This window comes from Fundulus heteroclitus, chromosome 23 (genome assembly GCF_011125445.2).
Source record: "Fundulus heteroclitus isolate FHET01 chromosome 23, MU-UCD_Fhet_4.1, whole genome shotgun sequence".
In the NCBI taxonomy this organism is placed as follows: domain Eukaryota; kingdom Metazoa; phylum Chordata; class Actinopteri; order Cyprinodontiformes; family Fundulidae; genus Fundulus; species Fundulus heteroclitus.
This window is the reverse complement of record NC_046383.1, coordinates 29796466-29813846: the sequence shown is the minus strand read 5'-3', so window position 1 is coordinate 29813846 and position 17381 is coordinate 29796466. Positions and strand designations below refer to the sequence as shown.

Here is a 17381-nt window from a genome sequence, read left to right as displayed (position 1 = left end):
GAACAAGAAGAAAATCCAAACGACAAGAAGATTTTGTTTGAGCACGACGAGTTAGGGCAAAACTGCTGACCCTCGTCATTTTTAATCTATAAAACTTTCTTGGCCTTGTCAAACCATTGATAACACATTTGCTGAAAAGGGTTTTCAGCAAATGTAAAAGTTTGAAACAAAAATGAGGAAATGTAGCAATAAATCAATGAAGCAATGAAAACTGGCCAAGTTTCCCTTAATTGGTTCTCAATTTTTTTTTTCTGCGTCATTAATTGTGAAAAACTGAAACCAAATTTCTTATACGAGCACAGAAACAAGCCCACATTTAAGAAATAAGGAAGCCAGTGTAACACATGCTGGTTATGGGGCATACCTCTCAGAGAATCTGAAGGGAAATTTAAAAAAAAATATGGATAAATAAAAATGAAAAGTGAATAGTTCCGGACATTACACTTTTATTTAAAACGTGGATGGGAAAGAAAAAAAGATAGATATAGAAGTCTAGATAATTATATATATATATATATATATATATATATATATATATATATATATATATATATATATATATATATGATGCTGACATGTACCGTCGTCTAACCCCTATAAACCCCTGTGTGTGTATGTGTGCTATTGGTCTGATGTATATTGTAATGTTAAATGTCGTGTTCTTATTAGCCAATAGTTGATTTTTAACAGATACTGTAATAAAGGAATTTAGCCAAAGTTCCGTTACCCTCATATTTCAACGCACAGGGACAAAGGCAACAAGGTCAGCTCCTAATGATTAACACAAATTAGTCACCCATCCCTCCTGTGTGCTTTGTCACTTACTGGATGATGTTGGCCTGTTTAATCTTTTAGCAAGTCAAATGATCGAGGTGTCACGGTTTCTCCTTCCTCCCATCCCTGCTGTCATCTCTCTCGCTTTTGATTGGCCGGCTGCGACCGGCGGCCGCGTCGACCACCAATCCCGTGCGTCTGCTTCTCCCACTCTGCTACGCCCTGCTACGTGACGTCACGCGCAGCCACGGTCATACGCACTGGACTTCGGGAAAGGGTCGTTCATTGCGGTAAAAATAGTAAAGTAAAAACAACGAAGGCCGCGAGTTTTGCTGCCGAGCTGACGCCCCTGCGAAATATCGAAGAAATATCGGAGCCGTCTTGTTTTCCAGGTAAGAGTCGCGTGTTGCCCGTTAACGTCAACGTTCACGCGCTCACGAGCCTCTTCGGCGTGAACCGCTGGGCTGGGTTATGGCCCCGAGGCGCTGCATCTGTCAGGCGTTACGTGTGTTGGGTATTTACAGCCTCGCTTAATATATTATACCGGTGATGCAAATGCGTTATATTAGCTACTAACACAAACGGGGCTAACACGGAGGTGATAAAGGCTCTTGTGTGGATGCAATTTTCAGTCAAATTGATGTTATGAGGCTTAGCAACCTAGAATAACGATGTTATGTCTCTTGGTTGAGTTTATTTTCTACCTTTCTATCCTCTGCTTATCCTAAATGGATGCTTGTGAGACATTAGTGCGTGGCGATTCCTCCTAATGAGCTCCAAGGGGGGTGCCTTCTTGTCCCCGGGTGGACCTGAGAAGAAAACATGGGCTGCTATGTGACAGGAGGTGCTCTATTTCATGGAAAGCTCTGGCTTTGTTGTAAAAGGAAACCCTTACCTGGGAAGTACCGACCTGTTTTCATCAGTTACAGTGAGATCTGTGAGATCTGTGGGCTATATTTAACCCGAGCTGACTAGGCCTGTTCCAGAGGCCTTCAAGACCCGCCACCCCCCCCTCCCCCAGATTAACCTTCCCCCTTGTGTGTGTGTTTTTTTTGTGATTATTATCACCACCATCCTGTTGTGGAAACATGGTCCCAGCTAACCCACTTGCATCTGCTGTTCAAACTGGGAAAACGCACAAAACAGAAGACACCCAAGCAAATGAGTCTCTTGCAAAGCAACACTGTCTCTTTGTTAAGAGATGGGTAGGAGTTCGAATCTGACTGTCACCGGATTCTTTAGTCCTATATTTTTTTTCTGGGAGAAGGGGGAAGAAAACAACAATAACAACAACAACCCTGTGACCCAGAAGATGAACTTTGCTGACGTAGATCCTCGTTGGTGTCAGATATTTCTTTCTTTTGAAAGAGACTCCACCTCAGCGTTTAGAGAACAGAAGGAGCCTTTATTGTCCCACAGCGGAGAAGTCCAGGTGTGCTGGCAGCAAAAGAGCAAAGTTGACAGCACAAAGGAAAATACTGTACTGTTAATAAAATAACAGGCTCAAGAAATTAAAGACATGTACAGGTGAGCAGGATGAAAGCTTAGCCTGTAATCTAACACCATGCAGCATCAGAAGACTATCAGTGTTTCTGGTGGTTCTAGATCTATGTAAGTTAGGCGTTATATCCGGTGTTGTGCAATGCTGTCGTACTGGGGCCCGTTCTTCGTACGTCGCTAACTCAGCTGGATTTGATTGTTGACGAATTTTGGCGTGATCTTGGATCGTTCGGTTCTTCGAAACTCATCCTGGACTTGCTGTCATAGCAACATGTGCGCCAACTTAAGCCAGGCTTAATTCATGTAAACAGGATTAGATTGCAGCTTTATAAGCGGAGGAGATAGGGAAGTCTGTCCAGCCAGTGCACTTGGACCACCTAGTGGCAGAGGACGGGACAGAATTGTGGGACACCATTTTTTAATCTTTAATAAAAGACGCAACAAATAATGCTTAGTTCCTGTCGTTTTATTTAAACAATTCTTTATAAAGAAAAGACAGCAAGTCATCTTTTGTCTGCAATAAGAGATAGTTATGTAAAGTCAGCAATACTACTGTCAAATCATGGTGTATTAGAACTTAATCTGAACGTCCTTTTGAATCAACTCGATCTCTAGTGCAATTTTTCTCTTTTTCTACTTGTGGAGTTTAATTTCTCCTCTTAATTTGTGTTTTTTTTTTTTTAGGTCAAAATGCTATTTTTTTGTTGTTGAAGAAGCCGTTTATATAGGGAACGGATGGCACCCTGTGTCATTTTGTGAAAGAAAAAGAAAGGGTGAAACATGCCTCATGCAACAAAAGTAAAAATAACCTGGGTTTTTTTTCCAGCCTTTTTCCTGGTGGCTGTTAAAAACAGACAAACACATCATTCAACAGTGGCTTTTAAAAAAGAGGAAGAAGTTGCTTTTTAAAATATAGTTTAATACTTAAAGGCTACCATTTTGTAGAATATTCTTGTACTTTGCTTTTTTCCCCATGTTATAGTGGCTCCCGTGGAGGCTCTGACATAAAAGAACAAAGTAAATATGAAATTGTTAAAAAGCAAAAATACATACTGTAGAAAGTGATAGAAACATCTACCATGGACAGTATTTATGCATTTAATTTGTCTGCTACTTTCTGCCAGCCCTCTCTCCTGGCTTTAGCAGATTTTAAAGTGTTCCCTGTCATTTTAATTAATGACTCAAATTGGGCATAACCTTCTTTTAAAAGCTTGTGTTCTGCTTGGTAGAAAAACTGTGGGCGTTCTTTGGCCATGCTGAAGAGCCAATAGCAGCGCTGCTGATCATTGTTTCTACTATCGATACATTTCCCCTTTTAAAGCGACGCATGGACGCGCAGTTGTCTCAGATAACTCAATCCAGCCATACTAATCGTAAACAACAGGTGTGTTCGAAGAACCCAATTAGCCGGATCAGGATTAGCCGGATGAAATCATCTTGGATGTGTCATTTGATCTCGGATGTTTTAAGTAACGTACGAAGAACGGACCCCTGGTGTGAAAGAAAAGAAAACAAACAATGAGAAACTACATACCGTATATAAATCGTCTGAGATCTTTCTTTTGGGATTGTTGGATGTTTTTGCAATAATTACTATTGGGTACTGACACGGGCACACTAGGCATCTGCTGGAACACCAGTGCTTAAAGGTTCCTACTTATCAGTGCTAAGATTTAAAGTCAGTTTAAGGAGATGCCAGAAGGAGTGCTAGAATGAGCAGTTTCCCCCAGGTCAATGGAGAACGGAGGAACGCTGTGCCCCCCCCCTTCCAGCTTAGCAAGAAGCCTAACTAACTAACCAGCTGGTAAATCTAGTTGTGCTTTTGTTACTTGACGAGGGCCACTGCAGATTGCTTGATTCTTCACAATATACGCTCACAAGCTCCTGCTAAACTGAGCCGTTTTATCAGAGATGCTCAGAGAACCTTTTTATTTGACAGGAACTGTCTGGTGCTTTGGCTTAATTTGCTCTGGCTGCTCTCCTGCCGCTTGGACTTAAACCAACCGTATTAAGTGTAGAAGCTGTTACTGCTGGAAGAAGATTCAAATGTAGCCATTTCAGTAAAAGTGAGGTGTTTAAAAATGAAGTTACAGTCAGCACAGACGGACGAAACTTTCATCAAGGAAGCTGTATTAGTTTATTCGGGCTGCGAGAGAGAGCAAGATTTTCTGCAGATCACAGGAAGGCGACATTACAGAAAGTTAGATAGGGACCCGAAAGCTTTTGTCTGTCATGGTACATGCTTGATTTGGAAATGTTTGCAGCGTTTTGGAAATCTCACTGACATGGGTCTACATTCTCTTGGGAATGCACATTAGTCCCTTTTTCATTGCAAGCCCCAGGATTTAAAGCCCCAGGCTTTGGTTTCCCAAACCCCAAACCAAAGTTTGGGGCTTGTCATGTTCCAGACTATAGTACTCCAGAGCCCCGTTTCAGAAAGAATAGCCGATCTATCCTGCGTAGAAAACAGCTACTCTGAGTAGTTTTTCCTCACGCTGTAATGCTCGGCGTTTTCGGTTTCAGAACAGGTGATTTCAATCAGGTAACTAAACTCAGCGTCCTATCAATCCTGAGCTAAGCGTGAGCATTAAAGAAGTCCTCATCAATGCAACGCAGATAACGCGTGGAATTAGAAATCTTTAATGAAGGCATATGGAGAATATTAAACCATAACTAACAAAAAGAAGCAATGCTGTTGAGGTAGAAAAAGTCAATGCATGAGTGACATGAGAGTTATTTAACTATGGTTTGATCAGCCTCCCGACAGATTTCTGTGGAGTATTTGCGCTCCAGCATCTAAAGGCTCCTCCAGAAACGGACACGCCTTTTCTGACACTTCCTTGTGCAGATCTCAGCTAAAAAGGAGGAAAAACTCAGTTTATCCAAACAACTCTGCTACCGAGCAAGGTTGTTTTACAAACTCATGTATTGTCATAATTTGACTCAGGGTAAAGGCTCCTGGGATTTCTGAAACGGAAAAGCCAGGGTATGCAGGAATTTACCCCCAGAACTTACTCTGAATAACCCATTAACCCAGCTTTCTCAAACGGGGCTCTGTTTGTATAAATAAAAATAAAGCCCAGCTTCTCTCCGTGAGTGTGTGACAGAAGCAGAGAGGGGAGACGGGACTTTGATCCTTTGCTCCAAAGTTTGCCTCGTGGAGTTAAAATTTACAGCTTTATGAGTTTGTCTTTCGCCTCAGCCGTGGCGAGAACGATAAGAAGGATCTTTAAGTACAATACCACAGACTTTTTGAATTTGAAACGATCCCAAAATAATATCCAATAAAGTTATTTTTCTTACATATCAAGTGGGGCACTGTAGCGAAAGCAGTCATGCTCCACATGTGAAAGTAAATCTGTTGGGCTCTCTTTGGCTTTAAGACAGCAATTCTTAGTGCAACACAGCCAGGCAGGACGCGTAAAAAAGAAAAACGAGCCGTGCTGACTCGGACTCTCTTTTCCATTACATCAGTTCGTTTGTCACACGTGTATTGGGCCCAGCAGATAACTATGTAATGTACCAGTTATCTTACCTTCACCTGGAATATTTCCCAACAGCCACAATAAAACTAGTCGCTCGTGATAATATGTAACAAAGCAATTGAAACAGCACTTTGAACCAATTGTTGGGGATATAAGTTTTTCCACAACGGATAACAAATAGACACACAGGAATCAGTGGTTTTCTTTCAGTACCTTTTATTTATGCAACTCCTGACACAGAGGATGGGTGGATAAGGTAACCCAAGGGAGTGTTTACAGTGTACACATGCGATGACGAAGAAATCCCAGGAGGACAGGCAGAGATTCGGCCGTCCGTCCAGCCCCATTTCTTTCCATTGTTATTGTTGTTGGTCATAAATGAGGTGAAGGGGTAGCATGGTGGGTTGTGATGGGCCTCGGATCTGCTTTGTTCCACGGCGTCAGCGGTTAGTTATGAAATCCGCTTCCTGTTAATGAGGTCTTGAGTGGGACAGAAAACCTCCAGGTGTGTCTTTCGCCGACTCGGGGTGGCTTAAGCATTAAAACCCTTTAGACGGAGTCTGCTTTACGAGCTTTCTCCCTAATTTACAGAAACGTCTGCGACATGAACATGGGCGATCTGGGTCAACTTCTCGCGGTTTGCGTGCGAACGGAGAGGAAAATGAGGTGTGAAAGTGCGACCAGTCGAGGCCTCAATGGGCACAGCGGTCTTTTATTTATTTGTTTTTCCTCTCTCCTATTCCCCATGGTTCATTTCAGCAGCCTCATTTTGTACGCTGAAGTCTTTGTGAGCCGTGAGATAATGGCGCTTATCTCTGGTGGAGTCGCGATTGGCCACCGAGTCGTGAGACGCCTTCTGCAGTCATAAAAACAATCTGTGCGGGTTTGCTTTGCTGAATGTTGTTTTTCATTCTGCGCAGGGAGAAAGTGGGTAGGGGGGGAGGTGCAGGGATGAGCTGGTCGGTGATAAAATGGGTACTCCTATGTACTGGGAAAACAGTTTCATCAGTTTTGTCCCTTCCAGAGAACGGGGGGGGGGATGTCTTATCTGAGCTCTGGGGATTTCATTACCTAATGTGTCTCCGTAGGTTACCTAACCAGCCTCCAGGAAAAAAGGGCAACAGAGACGGAGCTGATGTTACTCCTGCCTGTTTAGTCCCACTTTTTACAGAAAAATCTAAACGGTGTTGCAATATTTATGTGTGTTTGCCAAAAAGCATGAAACTGACTTGTAAAGTGATAAATAGATTTAGCTTTCATATCCTGTTTAACATATTACTACATTGTGGCTTCCTAAAGTATTCACACCGTTACAACCTCAGATTCTTATGTATTGTCTTGGGATTTTGTGTGACCGTCCAACACTAAGTGGTGTATAATCATGAAGTGGAAGGCAAAGGACACACACAAGCCAAAGACTTAAGTGTTTTGCGGTACGTCTGTACCAATTTTGCACAGGTATAGACGGAAATGCCCGTTCAAGTCTTGCCACAGAATCCTAACTGGATTTGGGTTTGGACTTTGACGAGGCCATTCTAACCCGACCCCAGTCACTGTAACGCTGGAATGTGGACATCAGTCCCAGTCTCAAGTATTTTGCAGCTTCTCACAGGTTTTCTTCCTTAATCCCTCCATCTTCCCATCAACTCTGACCAGCCTCCCCATTGAGGACAGAGAAAACCATCATCTCGGCATGATGCTGCCACCGCCGTGTTTCATGGCATCTTCAGTGTGAGCGTTTCACCAAACGTGTTTTGCACGCGGGTCAGTGGTTAAATATCAGTTTCATCAAACTATTAATTGCACCGTCCGCAAGTTTGCTGGGTTCCCTAAACTTTGAACTGGACTCCCAATTGCTTCTATCAACGGCTTTCTTCAAGGGTTGTCACGATTCATCGAATGATTCGAGGATCTCGATTCATAACATTCATCGAGGCAAAATTATCTGCCTCGAAGCGTCATTACATTGTTTATTTATTCAGCGCACTGTGTTCCGGCGAGGCGGCTAACGCTAGCTTAGCCCGCTAATACATGGATGCCAAGTGCGGTTATCCGCTATGCAAGGGCAAAAAGCAGCACAAAGAAAGAGACCTAAAGCTTTTAAGGTGTAGGGACACTTTAAATTTACCAGAGAAGAAAACTGCGCTGCGAGCTGCCTGGTATCGGCTGGGCTTCTAGCTGCCGAAGATTAGCGCTACTACTCGCTGCTCAGCCTCCACCTTTCCTCTCGCCAGGAATCATTTTGATTGGTCAGCATGGCGGCCAAACGGCCAATCACGTGAGGGCCATACCATTGTGAGGAAAACAGAGAGGGGTGCAGCTGTGAGTAGAGGGTGTTTGTTAGGTAGTCCTGTAAAATGAACTACGAGGGACAGGAGAAAACAAAGCATCTGGCTGCAGTTTAAAGATGTTGGGGACAACAAAGCAGAGCTCCTTCACCGCAGAATGACAATAACTTTAAGAGCGGGTTCCACTACAAACCTGCAGAGACATGTCAGAGCTCTCAGTTTAGAAGATAGTTTGGTTCTGGTTCTGTTAATGTCTCTTTTTTATTTATTTATTTATTTTTATTTGTGCAACAAAACAGTTTGGCAAAAATATGACATCGTTCTGTAAATCAACTACTGATTATTTCCTTCAACACTTTTTATCTGAATATGCCTTGTCTATTAATCGTTGCACAGTATTTTTCTTTCTCTTCTGCTGTACAGCTTAAGTTTAAATTGAGCTTTTTTATATGAATTAATCTTGTGTGTAAGTCTGGTGTCTAGGCCTCCCTGCTTTTGCCACGGTCACACACACATTTCCCCACTGTGGGACACTAAAGGTATTTCTATTCTATTTAACCCTGGTAACAATGGTTTGAAAAAAGGCAGTATTTATTATGCCTGAATTTAAATTAGCTGTTTACCTTTTTGATAAAGGTCATTATTTTATTGTTTATTTGTGGACTAAAAAAAAACTAAGAGTTTAACATAGCCCTGAGGTTCAGTTTTATCTGAATAGAATTATGCTTTTTAATCTAAAAAAATATATACAGAATGTAATATGCAAGGGAAACTTTATGCATTTTTTTTTGATTGTGACCATTTTCACTACAAAGGCACAAGCACTTTATTGATGTTAAGTCAACAAGAAAGGGCTGAACTTTTAACATTTTGATCCTAGAACTTTTTAACTGCAGATCTATCCTTGCTTTTCAAAAAATAATGGCATTATTTGCTCATTTGCATTCTTTTCCTTTATTTTTATTACTCATAAAATAAGCTTAAGTAATTATGTGAAAAATCTGCTGAATGTCAATTGACGATTAACCGTCAGTATAATCGATTACTAAAATAATCATTTATGGCAGCCCTACTTTCTTTGTTGCACTGTTCTATCATGGCCTAATTTGAGTATGTGATGATGACTGAAGCCTGTTTTTCTGGATTCAGGGGTGTCAGAGCGACAGGAGCTAAATCTAATGCACACAACCCTTTTCAGACATTCACTTATGGAGAATCCTGCCACATGTTCCTTCCACCTTACAGCTCTGCCCCACCTTGTGTTGATTTATCACATAAATACCCAATAAAATACGTGGCTGTAAAGTGACAAAATATCAAAAGTTCAAGGTGTAGGAATACATAGAAATGCATCTGTTGTCAGTGGACACCCTTACATGCTCGATCAAGTCTCATTAGTAACACCATTGCTCTTTTTTGTCCTATTTCTTTTTTTTAAAGTGACTCTTCAGCCCAGAGATGAATTTCGAGCAGCCCCCTCCGTACCCAGGCGGTGGTCCATCTGCTCCAGGCTACCCAGGCCAGGGGCCACCTCCTCAAGGCTACCCGCCCCAAGGCTACCCTCCACAAGGTTATCCTCCACAAGGTTATCCACCACAGGGATACCCAGTGAACCCTAACTACCCGGTTGGCCCTGAAGGTCCCTACCCCGGCCCGGGACAGCCTCCGTTCCAGGGCTATGCTGAACAGCCACAGTTTGGCTGGCAGGGGGGGCCCCCTCCTGGACCCATGTATGGGGAAGCACCAAAAAACACAGGTGAGCAGTGTACGCAGGCTCTTATAGCGCAAACAGCCGAAGGATTTCCCCCTAAAAATTAGTATAAATAAATGCATTCTAATCACAGTAATGATAGAAACTTTCAAGTATTAATACTTTAATTATGAACAATTATATTTAAATAGCTTTCATATACTACATGGCAAAAGACAGTAGACAGTTGTGTCTAGTGTGATTAAACAATTTTATATGTTTATAAATGCCCTCTTTACACATTTGTTGCACTTTCTTGAGCAAAAAGGTAATTTTCATTGAGCTGCCGCTGTTTCCCTTTAGTTACGCACAGAACAGGCTGAGCAGCGGCCACATAATGAATAGCAGTGCTGCGGAGGCCTCCGAGTGACAACAGCGTTATTAGCTAGAGCGGCGTGTCGCACACGTCTCACTTTACATCTGCTCACCAGTATGGGCCTGTGACTGCATCTGTTGCCGTTGCGGAGACGCATCAATGGATCAACAACACCCTCCCTTTGACCTTTGCAGTATGCGTGTGTATGTATGTGTGTATATATAGACACACTGCTCAGAAATAAAATAAAGGGAACACTAAAATAACACATCCTAGATCTGAATGAATGAAATGTTCTCATTAAATTGTTCGTTACATAGCTGAATGTGCTGACAACAAAAATCACACAAAAAACGATCAATGGAAATCAAATGTATTAACCCACGGAGGTCTGGATTTGGAGCCACACTCAAAATTAAAGTGGAAAAACACACTACAGGCAGCTCCAACTTTGATGCAATGTCCTTAAAACAAGTCTGATGAGGCCCAGTAGGGTGGTTGCCCTCCTACAGCCTCCTCCTCGTCTCCTGATGTACTGGCCTGTCTCCTGGTAGCGCCTCCATGCTCTGGACACTACGCTGACAGACACAGCAAACCTTCTTGCCTCAGCTCACACTGATGTGCCATCCTGGATGAGCTGCACAACCTGAGCCACCGGTGTGGGCTGTAGACTCCATCTCGCTACCACTACTATGCTGACTGCCTCTAGTTTCCATCTGTTGTCTATTCTATTTGCACAGCAGCAGGTGAAATTGATTATCAACCAGTGTTGCATCTTAAGTGAAAAGTTTGATTTCACAGTAGTGAAATCAAACTTTTCAAAGTGTGGTTGACTCTTGGAATAGTTTGTATGTTGTTGTTTAACTGTTCCCTTTATTTTTTTGACAATATGTGTGTGTGTGTGTATGTATGTGTATATATATATATATATATATATCACGCCCCATTTATTCCATTTTCTCCTTACAGCCTATGAAAGGCTTGCCAGTGGTTTTGTGTGTTTTTGTTTGGTGCTACATCGATCCACCTGTTCGTCTAAGCCAAAATGTGCATGAAGAACGCAACCCTCGACTGAAACTTTGTCAATGTGAACAAGATGATAAATGATTAGAATTAGGATGCCGTGATTCGACGCCCCTGCAAAACACAGAAAACAGTTTAGTTTAGTTTACTGTTTCTAAACTTTGAATTATGTAAGCATTAAACGATTAAAGCCAATAAACCTAAGAGATTAATCTCCGTATGTACGATTAACAGTAGCAAAGCACCAGATTTAAAATGATCTCCTTAAATCATATCCTAAAGTGCAGTGTTGAAAACGCTTTAAGAATTGGTTTGTTGTATGACTGTTTTATGCCATCCAATCACAATGCTGCTTTGTGCCTGGAGCAAAGAATATAATCCACTATATGTTGGTGTCTTAGCGAATCCCCCCTTCGCTCCTCTGCAAGTACAGGGTTACATTTTCTCTTGTCCACGCATGGCCAAAATTATACAAAAATCTTTTGTACATATGTAAATCCCCCTAATATTAATAGGTTATACCACAGCTGTACTTTGGGGTTTCTGGTAACCGTCATCCTTCTGGCTGGACATCAGATCACTTTTCATGGCAACATTTCTGAGGTTTATCTAAGCTTGTTTGATTCAGGTCATACACCTGGCTTTTAAACAAAGTCCTCTGAGTTTGCAGAGGTGTGAGGTTAGGCGTTTGGCAAAGCCGGTTTCAGAGGCTTCACATTAACCTTCAGGCTAAACTCAGTTCACTCCTTTAGTCTCACGTCATTAATTCAAATCCGTCACACAAGGGCAAAGCATTGTAAAACGATGAAATAAAGTGTTGCGTTTCGCTGCTTAGAGCTCCAAAACTCTTCGGCCCTTATAAATGTAAAGAGAAAGAAATTCAATCAAATCTCACTCACAATTAAGGGATTTAGCGTTTTGTAAGTGTTGTGGCTTAATAACTGTTTCAGCTCCGCCAAAACGTTCAAGCAAATCACAGAAGGCAGGTAGTTTGGGATCCCGTATGTGTGTGTGTGTGTGTGTGTGTGTGTGTGTGTGTAGTCAAGCCTAAGTGCGAGAACAATGTGCGAAACGTAAAGCCCGCTGTAAAATATCCATTATGAACACGCAGAGATGAGAGAAGCCAATTAACACCGGAGTGCATTCCAAAAGGCAGAGAGGTGTTGCTGCGTCTGTGATTAAGTCACGATAGCTGCTTGATCACGCTTCCCGCTATGAGACATTTAGATCAAGGCAAGCGTCGTTAAATGTTGCCCCAACACTCATCAGATGGTTGCATCGCTATCAGAGCTCCTGTACGTCTACGGTTGGGAGCAGGAGCGGATCAGGCTGTTAAAGGCTGGCTGAGTGTTTGGCTCCACATCAATGATTAATCACACAAACAAGGAAGGAAGGAAGCAAGCGGAGATGCAGTCCTTCAGGCCTTTTGTCGGACTTGTTTTTTTCCCCCTCGGCGTGAACATCTGCTAAGCTTCATGCATGACTAATAAACTCCTCCAATGTTTCTAATTGCAACCCATTGATTAAGCGGGACCCAAAGCCGCTGCTGGCCATGTGAAGCAAAGGAAGGTTTTACTGTACGTTATGCTGAAAGCTCTCATTATACGGGGCCGGTAATCGGCAGCACAACGGCTACTCGGCTGCTGCCGGATCGTGGCGCTCAGCTGCTATGGCATCACCATGGAGATTTGCCTCCTAAGAGGAATGTAATTAGAGGAAACCGTATCGGCCTCGGTTACCCTTGAACTCGCTGCTGGAGTCCCGACGGAGTAATTCTCGGAAATATCTCCGGTTTTGTGCAATTTTTGGGGAGAGGCAGAAATACTGATTGGAGTCCGGATTCGTTTGCCCTTTGTCTCGTCGTCGTCTCTAACCTTTTTTTTCTTTTTTTTTTTTTTCTTTTGCACAATCTTCCCTTTCAGTGTACGTGGTGGAGGACAGGAGAAGGGACGACACGGGAGACACCTGCCTGACAGCCTGCTGGACGGCACTGTGCTGCTGCTGTCTCTGGGACATGCTGACATAACGTCCTCCTTCACCTGTCCAGCCTTATTAGTCTCCTGCAAGCCGAAAACCTCATCGCACCCCCCCCCCCCCCCCCCCCTGTCTGCCTTAAAACCTCGCTCCATCTCTCCCCACCCCACCCCTCTTCTTTCTGTTTGTAATCAGTAAACAAAAGCTCGTTTTCACTCCTCAGCTCAGATAGGCTCCTCCATAGCTTGTCTTGTAGCTGTTTGTAGCTGAGCTTCTTAGCGTAACCTGGATCTGAAGCTCATTTCTGAAATCGTGCACCTACACACAACCTTCACACACACACACACACACACACACACACAGAAAGATGCAGATTGTACATACTTGCTCCTTCATTATACATGGATCTCAGGCTTATCTAAGTACGACGCTCTTTGGCACTTTACAATGATTTCCTCTGCAAGAATCAACTCCTGCCTGCCCGTTAAACCCTGCCCCCGTCCCTTTGTCCTCAACTACATTAGCTGCAAAAAGGAAAAAAAAAAAAAAAGGACTACTCTCCTCCGATGGGCTCAGTCCCCACGTTTCACCCAGACCCTGGCTGCTAATGAGACATGGGTCGATGTTTAGAAGCTTGAAATATATACATTTTATTTTTATTTTTTTTTGTCTTTTGTGAAAATAATTGAAAGGCATTTTTAAACATAAAGCTGATCAATGTTGGATGACTGTTAACTTTTAATGGCTGCAATGTTATTTTGTGCTTTTATTGTTATGAAAAATGATTCTGATATTATTTGTATTATGAACCTTGGAAATAAAACTGGAATTATCTCTGGGAAATCTGTACTTGATGAACAGAGGAAACCCTATTAGTCAGGGGATGCCTTTTTTTTTGTTGTTGCTTTGGATGAGTCTTACATTAAAATAATTTATTGCTATAATTAAAGGCTTTGTCATTTCCAATTATTGGGTGGATTACAGCAATATGTATGAATGGAAGTGGAGTGTGCAAGACGAAATGTGGCCAGGGACGATGGATCAATACTGCAGCCGTAGAAAGCGCCGCCCGTTCAGCTTTAGTTCAGCAGTCCGCACTTATTATTACCTTGGTAAAAATGTGCCACAAACCTTAAGAATAAATAAAAATTCCCATCTTTAATTTGAGAATGAGGATAAAGTTAAATGCTAAGAACCATTCCTCTTTGCAGTCTCTAGATCACAGCGTGTCCTGGTCTTCTTCTAGGCTTTCTTCAATTTACCCCTAAGGTACATCTGCAGGTCTCTCCAGGTTTGAGGACTGGGATGACCATAGATAGAATAATGTGGATTTTTGGTACAGCAAACCATTTCATGTGTTGATAACAACACATGTAGCTTAATCCTATTAAACCCATTTTCTTTATTCTCAAAACTCTAGATTTTTATTTAAGGACTTCTGGTGTTTCAAAGATTTCCTGATGCCATGTGCTCTCAAGCTTCTCAGGGACTTTGGAAGGCACAGTGGTGCGCAGCATCACAGGTCTTCTACCTCATGTGGCAATTTCCATGAATTTGCTGTTCTAGATGTTCATGCTTTGTTTACAGCAGGTGTGTCTAAAGGGCAGTACTCTGACTTTGTACTCGGCCACAATTCAAGAATGGAGTGCACATCGTATTACCAAGTGAAGTGTTTTTTATGTTTAAAAGGGAGATTTTCACAAAATGTTTAAATTTTTTTTTTTTTTTAAGAAACAAATTTTATAGTAGCCTACGTAGAATGCAGAACCTTGTCCAGTTCTTGGACAAGGTAAAAAACATTAAAATAAACATGTAATTCATACCAAAAACTGGAAATTAAATTCCATGAGAGCCTTTTTAGGATATGGTTGGTATTGATTTACAGATTGTCTGTGTGTATGTATATATATATATATATATATATATATATATATATATATATATATACATACATACATACATACAGAACCTTGTTTGTTTCATTCAAATCTTGCATATTTAGTAATTATTGAGCAGCTAAAAGTAATAAATAAAAAAATCCATTATTTATTTCTAAAAATAATTGTTTGAATGCTTTCAGTTCTTACAAAACCAAGATAGTGGAGTAAACTGGGATTTTCCTGGTATCTTGGCTGAATTAAGCATTCTTAATTTCACAAAAGCAGTAGCACATCAGTTATCATGGTGATTCATTCTGTACAGGTAGCCTGCTCCAGACCAGGCTAACAGCCAGGTTTATTTAAAGCCTGGTGCCTTCTCTGTTCAGTCAGCAGCCACATTGATCAGAAACCGATGTGTTTTGTCCCACCGCAAAAAGGAAACTAAAAGTAAGTAAAATTTTCTTGATTTGACCAGGTAAATAGGATAATCTGCCAATGGAATGGGTTTTTCTACCCCTATAATAACAAATTTGAAATATTCACTTGAAATAAGATGGGGATGAGTTGTTCCTGTTTTAAGTGCAAAAATCTTATTACATTACTTTCAAGAACACTTTATTTATTTTTAGTTCCATGTTTGCAGTGCAATGAGTCCCTTTTATTATCTGTGTTTCTGTATTTTTTTTTATCAGCCTGCATTAAAATACCACTAATTAATCTCGGCATTCAGGCAAGTACTTTTATTCAATCAATCTTTATTTCAGACATTATTTGGTCCATATAAAAACAAAAACAACACCTGAAAAATTAAGAATACAAAAAACTAGAAACACTATAATTCACGTAGGCGCATTCTCCAGCGTCCCCAATGACAACAGGTGTATCTGATGCTCCTTTTTTTGAGGCATAATTAAAACAGTTATTTCATTTTTTGAGTCCTCCAGATGCATTAAAAATCTGTACACAAGATATCAGATCACAGCATTTAGAGTGAGTACATTACTTTGCACAAACAGCTGACTGGCACTAGTCCAGCGAAGGATCCGAAGTGTGTCGTACGGCACTTGTAATTTATACATTTTAGCTTTACATGTGTGCAGCGTACAGCGGAGTACAATAGGCTTTAAACAAAGCAACGTTGCCATAAGAACATGTAAAATTTACGTGCCACCATGTTTGCTTGTGCATATAATTTACAATACTGTCTCTGTCATCATCACAAAAATCACTCCTAATAATGTGACCGAGATATTTAACCTTATCCACAACAGTTTATACATTGTCTGACAGTGAAGAGGGGAAAAGTCTTTTTTTGGGTTAAACTTTACATCATATTGATGACCATATTACGAGCAGACTCTGAGCTGTTGTTGCAGCCCAGCAGAATAGGGAGACATGATGACCAAATTGTCGGCATAAAAACGATGGTTCAAAAGCAGATCGCCCGCCACACATCCTGTTTTACTGTCTTTAAGTCTTTTTTTTTGAGAGGTCATCCATGTGCAAACTGAAGAGCACCGGTGACAGAATCCCACCTTGTCTAACCCTGTTAACGGATCTGATGTTGTAATTCCCCTATCTAACTTGCATGGTTTGGTTTTACATTCTGAAAATGTGGGACCTGAATCAAATAAGGAGGAAGCCCTCGTTCTTGTAATTTCATAAATCATTTGCCATTATTAATGCGGACAAATGCCTTAGAAGCATCCAAGAAACACAAAACATAGTGGAGTTGTGTTTTGTGTTTTTGCTTACTGCCTCTTTCAAAGCGATACACATGTCATTGCCGTGTTTATTTTTGAAACCAAATTGTTCACCAGTGGTAGCCACGTATTTTTGAAATCTATCTAAAATGATTCTTTCTCAAACTTTAGACAGCACACTTGCTTATGCGACGGGCCTATAGTTTTCAATACTGGATGTCGTTCCTGTTTTATCTCTAATTACTGTTACCAATAAAACTGACAGCAAAGAGCTGGGTGGTGTACCATGCACTAACGTTCCAGAAAAGCACGAGGCCAGTAAGAGATAAAGTCTGTGAGAAGTAAGCGTCAAATGTTCAGCTGTGATCTGATCAGGACCATTTATTTACAGACAATTTTTCAAATGCACTGCAGACTTCCTCAGTCCTCATAACTACATCATCATAAGGGGTAGTGTCAATATTAAAAATCTCACTTTTTACACCTTTGAAGAGGTCACTGTAATGCTTCCTTCACAGTTCAGCAATATTCTGTCCCAGTGACCCCATCGATATTTGAGGGCAATGGTATTTATTATGAACATTATGATGGTGGCTTATACCATTATAAGCTTTATAAAAATCAATGTGGCCATTGTTAGTCTGATGTTGTTCTAAGTTTGACAGAAAGGACTTTAAGAGACAACTGA

General features: G+C 41.3%; 1 protein-coding gene across 2 annotated transcripts; it reads left to right on the top strand.

Moving 5' to 3' along the window:
- The first annotated feature begins 990 nt into the window (after positions 1–990).
- Positions 991–14059, top strand: LOC105931282 (cysteine-rich and transmembrane domain-containing protein 1). Of its 2 annotated transcripts, none has more exons than XM_036127316.1 (3): positions 991–1166; positions 9499–9803; positions 13059–14059. In XM_036127316.1, the coding sequence occupies exons 2-3, from the start codon at positions 9506–9508 to the stop codon at positions 13160–13162; spliced, it is 402 nt and encodes a 133-aa protein (XP_035983209.1). In that variant the 5' UTR covers positions 991–1166; positions 9499–9505; the 3' UTR covers positions 13163–14059. The 2 variants fall into 2 exon arrangements, with proteins under 2 accessions (XP_035983209.1, XP_035983208.1); XM_036127315.1 differs by having other exon boundaries at positions 995–1166; positions 9488–9803.
- Positions 14060–17381: the final 3322 nt, after the last annotated feature.